General features: G+C 43.7%; 1 protein-coding gene across 1 annotated transcript; it reads left to right on the top strand.

The window, feature by feature from the left end:
• Window positions 1-27: 27 nt before the first annotated feature.
• LOC122128477 (RIIa domain-containing protein 1-like) lies at window positions 28-2,263 on the top strand. Its single transcript, XM_042709061.1, has 4 exons — window positions 28-198; window positions 487-563; window positions 732-778; window positions 2,166-2,263. Exons 1-4 carry the CDS (start codon window positions 109-111, stop codon window positions 2,228-2,230), a joined length of 279 nt encoding a protein of 92 aa, XP_042564995.1. The 5' UTR covers window positions 28-108; the 3' UTR covers window positions 2,231-2,263.
• Window positions 2,264-13,009: the final 10,746 nt, after the last annotated feature.

Genomic DNA, 13,009 nt, shown 5'->3' on the forward strand with positions numbered 1-13,009 from the left:
TCCTTGAACTGTTGACGGTCTCATTAAATAGTCCAAACGGGAGGCGCTAGGGTTTGTTGCCTCGCAACAACATTGTTGTGTGCTACTCGTGGATGTGTTGGAAGACCCATGTTGGTCATGGCTGGGACAAGCTTGTTAGAGAATATCGATATTGGCGCACTGAGCCAAGAACAGCAAGAAAAACTCCGGCAGTTCAAGGTACAGTGCCAAACAAACTGGCGTTTCTAATGTCACTCGGTTAGTGTTTTTTTTTACGTATTGTTCAGAATAATAATGAATTGCTAGCTATCTAGCTAAGTTAGCTAACTTCCCTTGAAGGCCAAGCAGAGTACCAGATTGTATTGACATTTGCAGATGGCACGCATGTAATTTTGGTAAAGGTAGGCTAGTCTATATTTTTCCTAATTGAATGCTCACAATGGGTAAAATATATCTGAATGTCTGTTTAATGTATGCATTTTGTAAATGTGTATTTATTCCTTCCAGATACAGACGAGAATCGCGAATGAGAAATATTTGAGAGCACACCCAGAGGTGGAAGTCTTGCTGAGTCACTTTTTGCGGTTGGTATATCCTCTGATAAATCTCCTGTCTTGAATTTTTAGATCTTTGTTTAAAAAATCTCTGGCATAAAGTAACCCACCTTGTTGCATTTTGATTAACAGATTACAGTATCCATGATAGGCCAAAATTACAAAACCATGTCTTGTTTCTTTGTCTCTCCTATTTAGGGATGTATTTTTGAAAAGACCTGCGGACATTCGCGAGTTTGCCGCAGGTTGGTCAACTTCGCCTATCGGGGCCACAATCACCTACTCATTTTCACTTTTCTCTGGTTATCTTAAACTGTCAGAATATTGCCGCCACAGAAGCTTAGAGTGCATAGCCTGCTGTCAGATTCAACAGGTTCCATCTTCAAGGCTAAAGTCATTGTTGACTGTAGTTTATAGGTTAAATTCGCCTTTACATGTAAACCAGCAATCTACTGCAGGCTTGTAGGAGCCAATAATGTAATTACTACCGTTAATAAAATAACTGCCAATTACGTAATCCTATAGCCCTATAATAATATGTATTAGTTAATATGAGTTATAACATTATTGGCTGGTCATTAGCCTACAATATTAGTTGGGTTTGAAATCAAATAAAAAAATGTAATGAGTGGAGCTGATAATGTAATAATATACTTATATCACTTTATTTAAGTTTTATTTATTGGCCATGACACTTCCCCTTGAGTGGCCCACTCAATGGTACTTACCATGTGGTACTCAGTTGGCTATGGAGTAGAAGGCAAGGCTGGAGATAATTCTATGGAGATCTTAATTCCTAGAAAGAGAGAATTGGTGTGTGTGTGTGTCCGTGTCCTCAGCATATGACTTTCATAACAAGTTGAAGTTCAAAACTTAAACATAGTGATATAAGTATATTATTGCATCATCAGCTCCAATTATTATAAAACATTTCGTTTTAACCCAATTAATAGTATAATAACCAGTCAAGAATCTAATAACATTACATTATACACAAAAATTAATTTTGTTATTACTTATCGACTTTTATTACATTAAAAATGGAAATGTTTTACATTATTGGCAGTACATCACATCACATTAACAGTAGTTATTAAATGATTATGTGCTACAATGCTGTTATGTTGAAATATTTCAGTAATACCAATACTATTTAAAGAAGCTATAAGTAGTTCTGTTCCAAAACTAGCAAGCTAGCTAACTACCCAAAAGGCATGCTAAAACCTTGCAAAATCCACCAACAGCCCAGTTGGCACTGACTGAAACTTGCCAACACACTAACTGGTGTCTTTTGGCAGTATGGCTGGCAATGTCACGCTGTGAAAGCTTTTCTTTCATTTTTGCCGGGTGTTCCAACCTAGAACACAGAACTATATATTGCATATCCTGGATGGCTAGTGGGAAAGACACGGGTGTCTATCTGTCCTTCACATGACCATATGCTATCAAAATGAATTTGAGGATGTTACCAAGACTAGTTGCCTATAAAACCATACCTCAAAAAGTGTCATATTGTTGCATAGTATTGTTTTAAGGACTGTGCATTGCATCTGTCAAGCTTCATCTATTGGTTTAAGAGGTACAAGAACGTAGCTTAACTCTCATTCATTCATTTTGTTTTGTCTTTTACAGAACATTTCACAGACCCAGATTTTCCTCAGAAAATTCAGTCTGAACTGCAGCACGATGACAAATGAAACATTTAAATAAAGTATTTAAAATATCTTGAACATGTGTCCAATATCTTTCTGTGAACTATATGGCTTTATACTGTATGTCACTTAAGTCATTAAAAGTAGGTTTCTTAATTAGCCCTATTACATAATTATGCCAATTTAAACTGTGTGTGGTCTCTGGGGGAAGTGGCAGGCCGGAGCTTGTTTGTCAGGGAAGTCTATGGGGAACTGAACTTCAGCTGAAGTGTGTGCTGCAGCTCTCACCTTGGTCTCCTGGAGCATACCGCATAGATTTTTCCCTTTTAAAGCTGCTTAACTTCTGCTACAACTACTTACCATAAGAGGCCGCCCCTTACTATGTGTTATTTACCTACAAAACAATTTCCTGGGATGTCCGTCTCTTTTAAAAGACAAATGAACTAGACATTTACTTCTTCTTTTGAAACCTCGAAAAATATCAACAACCTTTCGAGAATCTGAATCATTGACTCTATCTTGAAATGCTACATTCCAAATAAAGTATTGCTTAGATTGACTGGCATTTTGTTAACTTCATAATTAATTGCATCTCTTGAGAAATTGAAAAAAAATGTCAAATCATGGGTCTCATTACAGCAGAGAGAGACATTTTAAAAGGTACATTTAAAAGGTCAACCTTTTTTTCCAGTGGGGATGTGGTAACCCCACAGGGATCATATGCCTTTACCAAGGCTACTTTACCAAGGCTACGTGCTAACTAACATGGACAGTAATCAAAGCTGTATCTCATTTAGAATATGTTTTTATAGATAAGGGAGTTTGGATACATAAAAGTTATGTCAAGACCATGTACAGCTTTTGTTTTGTTTGGAGATTTTCAGACAGGAATTATGGTTTGCCTTAATTCACTTCCCTGTATATGTAAGATATATGTGAAGTTTTCCATTGAATGCTACACCATGATTTTGGATGTAATGTTCCAGATGGAAAATAGAGTTTAAACTACTAGCATGAGTGTCTGAGGTTTAGTGACCGTATTACATGCCACAATCACCATGCCCGTTAATTAATTAATTGATTAATTGATTAATTGATTAATTGATTTATCAATACTACCACTTGATGTGTTCGTTTGTGTAGAGTTTATAGCCTATGTATTATGTTTTTTATGTGTTGTAACAGTGTTGTTTATTCTGCAGTGTAGAATACAGTTGGCAAGAATTAAATATTTATTTTAGATATCAGAGTAACTTTTAGATGAGAAAATCCCAATCCGTTTGTTTCAAAATCTAGTAAATATTTGAGTACTTGAGTACAACCAGGACTAGCTCACCATACAGAGGGCAGTGTGCCTCACTTTGATCTCTTGCACCTGTTCTTCCCAACCCATTGTGAGAGAGAGAGAGAGAGAGAGAGAGAGAGAGAGGGGGGGGGAACCATGGGAACAGACATGCATACTCATCCTCTCAGTACTCTCTTCACCTGTTGATGCAGTCAGGTTGGTGAATCACACACTCCACGGGCACAGGTGAATCACACACTCCACGGGCACACAGCAAACCGTGAGTATCCTCTGCTTCACCAAGTAGATGGGGGGGTTGGGGGGATTTTTTTAACTCGATTCCATTTTTATTTTGTTAGACATTAAATGCCTTGTTGTAAATCAAAATTTGACTAATTGACAAATGTTATCAGTTTTAGCCACATTTAGAGATTTCAGCCATCAAATGTTTTAAAAAAAAATGTCTTTATGCGGAAATGTTTCTATCCGTAAATATGATCAGTGTGTGTTTGTGTACTTCCTACAGCTGCAAGTACAGTTATCACTCATGCACCTATGCGTAAAGAATCATTTATGAAATGCTGTCTTGATTAGGAAGTATTTGAAAAGCATAGTAATGAGACCATCATCTCTCCAGGTGATCCCGTTGAAAGAGATGGTAACATTCACCTACGAAAAGCTTAAGATCTAGCGTGACTCGGCTGACATGCGATACTCAAGGGATAAGCAAACAAGCTATTCAAATCAGGATGTGCATGCTGGAATGGGACTGATTCAGCCATATACTTTTGTGGGGAGCAAACAGTAGCATAAAGACAAGGGTTATGTCCGAGAATTCACAAAAGACAACAATGCAAGACAATAAAAGACAGAGAGAAACTGAGATGGGAAGAGAGAGAGAAAGAGAGAGAAAGAGAGAGAGTAAGTGTGTGTGTGTGTGTTGCTTTAATGTCTGTGTGAAGGAGTGTTTTTCTCGGTGTGCTCTTGCTGGTCTCCAGTGGGAGCGTCCTCAGCTGAAGGGTAACCAGGCAGCCCGTGTCCCAAGCTCTCAAAGCTGCAGGTGGGAGACAGGAAAGAGCCTCTTTTAGCCTCAGTCGACAACAGAAACAAAACCATGGTGACGGTGGAACATCTGACAAATAGGGTTCTAATGTTGCAACTTTGGAGAAACGAAACAGGCATCATTTTCCTTAGAGTACACTGACAAAAATTGAAAAGCTAAAAAATTCTAGTCATTTTGTCATATTAATCACTGATGGTGAGGTGTATACAGTTCAAAGTGTAATCCAATCCACTGATGGTGGGGTGTATACAGTTTAAAGTGTAATCCAATGCCTTGACTTTTGCACATTTGGTGTGATTCTTAAAGTACTTGTAAAAAATGTGAGTTCTTACAGTAGCCTGCCAACAAGAGCTTCCTGTTGTTCCCATCAGAAATGTGTTAGCACAAAGTCTAACAGTGCTGCTGACCTGATGAAAAACTAAGGCCACATACGTGGTATCGCAAACAACCAACCATCACAGAGCCTGTAAACATGCCACGGCTCATCGTTACATATGTAACACGAGTCTTTTTATTTTGTTTTAGCCATTAATTATTTGTGTCTGTGTGTATGCACGCATATGTGTGTGAGGCGTGTGTGTAGGTGTGTTAGACGTGTGTGTAGGTGTGTTAGACGTGTGTGTAGGTGTGTTAGACGTGGTGTAGGTGTGTTAGACGTGGTGTAACCACCTTTTCTCCATTAAAAGACCCATGGAAAGCAGATGTCTGTAATGCTGTAAGATGACACCATGGACACTCCTTCCCCAGACCTATCTAAGCCACACCCAAGCCTAAACCCCCCTATGCCTAGAATGCATGGAAACAGAATAAACTCACAGGCTTGTCTTATGTTGATAAACTGGTAGTTTTAGTCTTTACATTAACATCTGTCATGGATCTGGTGTAGAGCATCTGGTTGGTATTATAATCTCAGTGGTACTGGTCCTAACCCCTAACAGTGTCTACTTGGTTAGATCCCACACTGAAGACTGAGGGGAAGTTGGAACGTGCCATGCATTTTTGGGGGGAGAAAGCTCTGCTCTGTCTCCTTCTGGCTGGCTGGGTCACAGGTGAGATGCACATTTCAAACAATGCATCTGTACTTTATTTGTGTCATCTGTGAAAATAATGAAGTTTGTTTATGTGTGTCCAACTCCACAGCCATGCCACAGGACATGATGCCTGAAAGCAACCAATCAACAATGGGCTTCCCGCACATGACTCCAGAGTTCAAGGAAATGGCAAAGAAACTGGTACCTATTTTGACCCGTTCATTCAGTCATGAGCTCCCTGAAATTAACGTTGAGAGACCAGGCAGAGTCCTTTTGAGACAACCTAAGCAGCAGCTATTAGCAGTGCTATCAGACTCCCGCTGAGGCTAATTGAGCTAATTGGGAGAGAGGGCACCTCAGCTCCGTGCCCTTTATGTCCCTCTCTGCTAATTAGTCTGCCCAGGATAATGAGGAGCCAGGGGCTTTCAGTGAAGTGTGAGCTGACCTCTCCCTCTTCTCTTCTCTTCTCTTCTCTTCTCTTCTCTTCTCTTCTCTTCTCTTCTCTTCTCGTCTCTCTCTCCTGACAGATGCTCAAGTGCTCTAAAATGGGTGAGAAAATACTGTCTACATACACACAGACACACACACACACACACACACACACACACACACACACACACACACACACACACACACACACACACACACACAAACACATTTAAACAACATCACAGAATCACCTCGTATTTTGTTTACAATAAACTCACTGCAGGATACCAGCCGCCAGCTATGCCAGAGGCACCATACATGTACTGGACCGCAGAGGCACCATACAACAGGTACTGGACCCCAGTTCTAGTTTACAGTTCAGCAGACATACAGTATATCCAATGCATACAGTGCAAGAGTGCATACAGTGCATCCAGTGCATCCAGTACATACAGTGCATACAGTGCAAGAGTGCATACAGTGCATCCAGTGCATCCAGTACATACAGTGCATACAGTGCATCCAGTGCGTACAGTGCATCCAGTACATACAGTGCATACAGTGCATCCAGTGCATCCAGTGCGTACAGTGCATCCAGTACATACAGTGCATACAGTGCATACAGTGCATCCAGTGCGTACAGTGCATCCAGTACATACAGTGCATCCAGTGCATACAGTGCATCCAGTGCGTACAGTGCATCCAGTACATACAGTGCATCCAGTGCATACAGTATGTCACGGCTGACAGTTTTCCTCTGGTTCTCTCATGCTGTTCTCAGCTCTGTGGATGAGGAGGAGATGTTGCCGCGGAACCCTTTCTCTTTCTTCCCCTCGCTCCTGTCCTCCCTCCCTCCTTCTCCTCCTCCTCCTCCTCCTGTTTTCACCTTCTTACGCTTGGCACACCTGTCCAACCACTCAGTGGATCTGCCTGACAAGAACGCTGAATGGGTAAATCTCTCGCACGCACGCATGCATGCACGCACGCACGCACGCACACAGACACAGACACACACACACACACACTCGTGGGCACACACATATACTGTACACATTCACACACGTGTGAGCACTATCTCTTGTGTAAATCAGTCAATACAATATACAAAGCAGGTGTCTTTTTGAGAGTCAAATCAGTTATAATCTGCGGTTTAGTTTCACAATAATCCACAGGCAGTAGCTAACAGTGATTCTGTGATTTATGTCTTCTGTTTCCTTCCCTCAGAATGTCACGGAGCAGCTGTGGAACGTCACCTCTCTGCCGGACATGATCGACATTATGAAAAACTCTACAGTCCGTACTGCCCAAGCTGCTCATTCCTCTGTGTTACCTCTGATATTTCTGCATCTCTCTCCTTCTAAACATGTCCATTTGTCTTTTCTCTCTCTCTCTCTCTCTCTCTCTCTCCACCTTCTTGTCTCCATTCATCTGTCTGTCTTTGTCACTCCTTCATTTCCCCTCTCCTCCTATAGGATCAGCCGCGCTGCTTCATGCAGGCGTTCATCTCTCCCGTGGCCTGGTTCGCTGTCACGCGCGGTGGGCGGCGGCTCATGCCGGAGCACCTGGAGAAGCTGCTGTGGGCAGCCAAGCCCTTCCTCGAGAACATGCCCCCTCACAACATACCACTGCCCCCTCACTTAGATCAGCCCCGTCTGGCCACGATGTGAGTGTGTGTGTGGGAGTGTGTGTGTGGGAGTGTGTGTGTGTGTGTGTGTGTGTGTGTGTGTGTGTGTGTGTGTGTGTGTGCTTGTGTGTGTGTGTGGGAGTGTCTGTGTGTGTGTGTGTGTGCTTGTGCTTGTGTGTGTGTGTGGGAGTGTCTGTGTGTGTGCATGTGTGTGTGTGTGTGTGGGAGTGTGTGTGTGAGTGTGTGTGTGCTTGTGTGTGTGTGTGTGTGTGTGGGAGAGTGTCTGTGTGTGTGCGTGTGTGTGTGCTTGTGTGTGTGCGTGTGTGGGAGTGTCTGTGTGTGTGTGTGTGTGTGTGTGTGTGTGTGTGTGTGTGTGTGTGTGTGTGTGCGCGCTTGTGTGTGTGTGTGTGTGAGTGAGTGTGTGTGTGTGTGTGTGTGTGTGTGTGTGTGTGTGTGTGTGTGTGTGTATCTAAATGTACATGTGTAAATGTCTCTCTCTCTCTCTCTCTCTCTCAGGATGAGGATGTTTAGTGAGGTGTTTGGTTCTCTGTCAGAAGAGCAGAGGGACCAGATCAGAAACTGGGTGAAAGCCAGAGTGCTGGAGAACGATTTTAGATGCACGCCAAACAACACTAGGCCCAAACCACTCCTATCCGAAAGCATGGAAGCAAGTCAGCCTGGACTACTGGTTCCATACCCCTCCATGAACCCAGGTGAGTCTCACACCCCACTGGAGCTGACCAGAGGTGGGCTGTTTTCTCTGTGTAGGGTTATACTTTTCTTCCTTCTTCTTGCTTGGACAGAAAACCTGAAGCCACATCACTCAAGTGATAATAACACTATTCCTCTGCAGATGTTCATAATATTGGTCTAGTCATTATTTTGTGTAACGTTTCAAGTGGCATTAATTGCAATATAATTAGTAATTATCCATATAATTATGGGTAAAAATAGAGATTGTTTTCACTGAGAACTTCCTCTTGCGGACTTGTCGATTTCATAGAGAATCAGTAACAAATAAGTATTGCTATGATATAATTTGTGACTAAATGATTAACCAGTTTCCCTGTTTGATCTAGAAGATGGACCCAAAATGGAGGGAGAGAAAGGGCAAATTGGTGGAGAAGCAGACACAGAGAAAGAAAAGGAGAACTACAGCGGTGGAAAGAAAGAGAGTGAGAGAGGAAGAGAGGGGAAAGAGGAGATGAGCTCAGGAGATGGGGAAGAAATAGAACGAGTGAAAGAGGGGGGGAGAAAGAAAGAAGACAGTCAGGGGAAAGGAGGAAGAGTGGGCGATGAAGAGAAAAAAGAAGCAGAAACGAGAGGGGAAAGAGGGGATGAAGAGACCATGACGACACCTCAGGTTAGACCAGGAGAGCCCGGAAGGGATGCTGCTAAAAAGAGGATGGGAATGTCATCGTCAAAAAAAGGGAGAGGGAAAGGGAGCGATAAGCTCAGAGAGAAGATAATAGAGAAGAAGAAGTATGAGAAGCAGAGGTGGGAGTCAGACGTGTGGTCAAAAGCAGCAGGTAGGGACTCAGGGATGGGAGAGAGGGGGAGAGATGAGGAGAGCAATGAGGAGACAGAGGGAGGAGGAGAGAGATTGGAGGATGAAGAGAAGGAGAGGAGAGGGCCAGAAGAAGAGGATGGAGAGAGTAAGTGATGTCTCTTATCAAGTTGAGGGAGGACAGGAGGATGAATAGGTTCAGTCTATTCATTGGACAATACACGTGTTTGTGTGTGTGTGTTTGTGTTGGTGTGTTTTTGTGAATGTTTGTGTTGGTGTGTTTGAGTGTGTACATGCCTTGGTATGTTTGTGTTCTTCTCATGCATCCTTACCAACACTAAGTGATGTGTGTTTGTGTGTGTGTGTTGTGTGTGTGTGTGTGTGTGTTTGTGTGTGTGTGTGTGTGTGTGTGTGTGTTTGTGTGTGTGTGTGTGTGTGTGTGTGTGTGTGTGTGTGTGTGTGTGTGTGTGTGTGTGTGTGTGTGTGTGTGTGTGTGTGTGTGTGTGTGTGTGTCGTGCAGGGGGCTTGAGACTTGTCCACTGCCCCCCGAGGCAGCCCTGGCTGAACAGAAGGGTGCTGAGGATCATGGGACGCTTCCTGTCTCGTCTGCCTCAAGAGGAAGTAAATGCCATCCCGTCAGAAGAGGTGAGTGGCCTCCACACATTCACACTCATCCAACACCAACCTTCCCTGCACACATTGTTTTATTGATGAATTGAAGAGGATAACTAGTAATTATATATTATTACACTACATTACATGAAATTATTAATTATTACATTATTACAAGTCATTACACATTTCATAACTAAAAAGCCTATTATAGATTTTAGAGGAACTGAAACCTCACAGAGGCAGTTAGTATCTGCCGTCTAATTATAACATATGCAAAACATATTTATTATTAACTTGATTATATTTTAACTCCATATATGATGTGTTTTGATGTGTTATGATGTCAGTGCAAATGCATACTTTGGAGCCTGTAAACTTAGAAGAAGTTTGTACTGAGAGAATCGCGTAAATTATATTATATGCATATTTAGGCAATAGCCACTAAAGATAGTAGACGTTAATTATATATTATAATATGAATATTTAGGCAATAGCCATTAAAGATAGTAGACGTAGATGTTTACAGTAGGAGGATCTGGACCACAACAAACGTACCTGTTTCTCTTTCCCTACGCTCCTCCATCCTCCGTCTCTCTGCCAGCTCTGTGAGTTCTACCGGAGCCCAGACTTCGCCCGCTCCTTCCAGAAGGTGGGGGTGATCAAGGCCTCCCTGGGCAGGTCTCTCCTCGGCAGACTGAGGCTGGAGTGCTCCTCAAGCCAGCAAGACTTCCTGCAACACACTGCAAGGTAGACCTCTACCATTGGTCATTAACAATAAGGGGGGGGGGGGTTGTGTGTGGGTGTGGGTGTGTGTGTGTTTGTGCATTTGAGCATTTGTGTAGGCCTGCCTCTGTATGGATCGGAGTGTGTGTGTTTAACAAATTATGTAATAAATGGACGTATTTATCTCTATATTTGTGAGTAGTGACATGCCCTTTTACCTTTCACCTTTGACCCTTGTGCGGTTCAGCATGGGTTCGCTGGCTTGCTTCTTCGATGGTGAGGCCTCGTCTCTGGACGAGCGCATGAGCAAGGGTCTGCTCTCTCAGTTGGGAGAGTGCCAGAACTCAGCCAGCAGCAAGGTGAACATGCACAGATACCTCACTGGTTTACACATGTGCAGTTAATACACTGTGTACACACACACACACACCACACACACACACACACACACACACACACACACACACACTGAAATCCCCTCCTCTCCCTCCATCTCTGCCTCCTCTCCTCTGTTCCTCTTCTGTCCTTTCCCTCCTCTCATTTCCCTCTCTCCTCTTCTCTCCACTTCTTTTCCTCCCTCTCTCCTCTCCTCTCCTCTCCTCTCTACAGCTGAAGCAGCAGCTGGTGCGTAAGCTCTTCTCCTGGGCGGACTCGTCCCCCGGCCCCGAGCTCCTGGAGTCTCTGGGCTCGGCTGTGTCCGTGCTGCTCCCCTCCGAGCTCACCAGCTTCTCCCCCCAGGCCCTGGCCGACACCTTACCCAGCCTCAGCAAAGCACCGTGGAGCGCTGCCCAGGCCACCACCCTGGTCAAGGCCCTGATGAAGAAGAGCCAGGTGAGAGAGGGAAGGAGGGAGTGAGTGTAAGATTCAAACAGCTACCTACGATAAAATGTTCAGATTTGAATAATGAATTGATGGTGGGTTATAGCTTGGCTTCATATAACCTATACAAAAATTGAGGTGAAAGGGTTTTGCATGTTCAAAACAAACACTCCGGGTTTCTGAGCATGTATCCTGACTACTTAGAAAAGAGTGGCTTAGGGGCTGATTTTGCATGTGCTTAAGGGCTTTGTTGATGCAAAAACCCAGGAGTGATACGAGCACAATTACAGCCTCTCCTCTCCTCTCCTCTCTTCTCATCCTTCATGTTTTTTTATGTCCTCTCTTCTCTTTTCCACCTTCTCCCCTCTCCTCTTCCCTCTATTCCTTTCCTTCTCTTTCTCTCCTCTTCCCCTCCACTCTTCTCCTTTCCCTCTCTCTTTCTCTCTTTCTCCTCTCCCCTCCTATCTCATTCTATCTCTTCTCTTCTCTCCTCTCCTCTCCTCTCCTCTCCTCTCTCTCCCCCACTGCTGTAGAGCATATCCAGTGAGGATCTACTTTCTTTGGGGACGGTGGTGCGGGGTGTGGCCAGCTCCATGCTGAAGAACATCCGAGTGACGGAGCTCCTGAGGGGCGAGGACAGGGAGCGCCTGGAGACCATCAGCCGGAAGATGTCCGCCCTGCAGAGGAAGGCGCTACTTCAGGGGGTGAGATAGAACATGGTGAAGGGGGTGGCAGAAACTTTGGCATTTAAATAGTGCTCCCATATGGCTATAGTGCCAAGAGACCCACCAACCTAATAAATAATTCACCACCAATAGCTCGTGATTAAATAAAGTGATTAAAGCACAATGGCAGTCTGATAATCCCACATGTATTCTTTGTGATTGGATGTGGTATGTTGCTGCCCCCTGCTGGCTGTCTGTAGATGCGCAATGATGTGAACGTGTCTGAGCTGGTGCGGAACGTCCCTGCGACTCTGCTCTCCAGCCTGTCACTCAGCACTCTGCAGCGGGCACAGCTCACCTCCATGGAACAGCTGCAGGGACGCAGCTGGACACGCGCACAGGTACGCCACAGCACTGATGTGCTTGAACACAGTTGCGCTTGAGCTCAGGTGTGCTAGAACACAGGTGAAGTATACAGTATTCCAAACACAGATGCAGCGGTCCTATCATTGTTCAGAGAACATCGTTTATTGTTTACAACATTCACAGAAAATGTAATGTGATTCCTATGTGAGGGGTAACATATAGTGTTGTACACTCGCATTGTATTAATTTGAATGACTAATGCAGAGATAACAGCATTCAATTTGCACCAGTATAAACTCATATATGTGCTGGAGTCCTATCCTTTCTTCAGACAGGAAGGGATAGTCTTAATTGAGTCTCAACCCCCCCTCTCTCTTTCATGTTTCACTCTGCAGTCTGCCTTCCTGCTGAAGAAGATTCTGGGCCAGAAAGTGAAGCCCCAGCAATTAAGGTAGACTAGTCCACTAATCCCCAGGTCAACCTGATCCACTACTCTACTCATTGATGTTCAGACTCTTTTGTTTTTGTCAAGACATGCTCACTGATTTAGCCTAACCTGATAAGAGCCTAATGTGTCAATCTGTGGCAAAACTGCTTTGGTATAAAAGACAAATGATTATTGAGTCAGGGCATTTTCTCACACAAGAGTATATTTGAAAGATTCAAACTATTGGTTTCATGTTGTATGTCTCTCCAC

The sequence above is a fragment of the Clupea harengus genome, chromosome 11 (genome assembly GCF_900700415.2).
Source record: "Clupea harengus chromosome 11, Ch_v2.0.2, whole genome shotgun sequence".
NCBI classification, from domain to species: Eukaryota; Metazoa; Chordata; class Actinopteri; order Clupeiformes; family Clupeidae; genus Clupea; species Clupea harengus.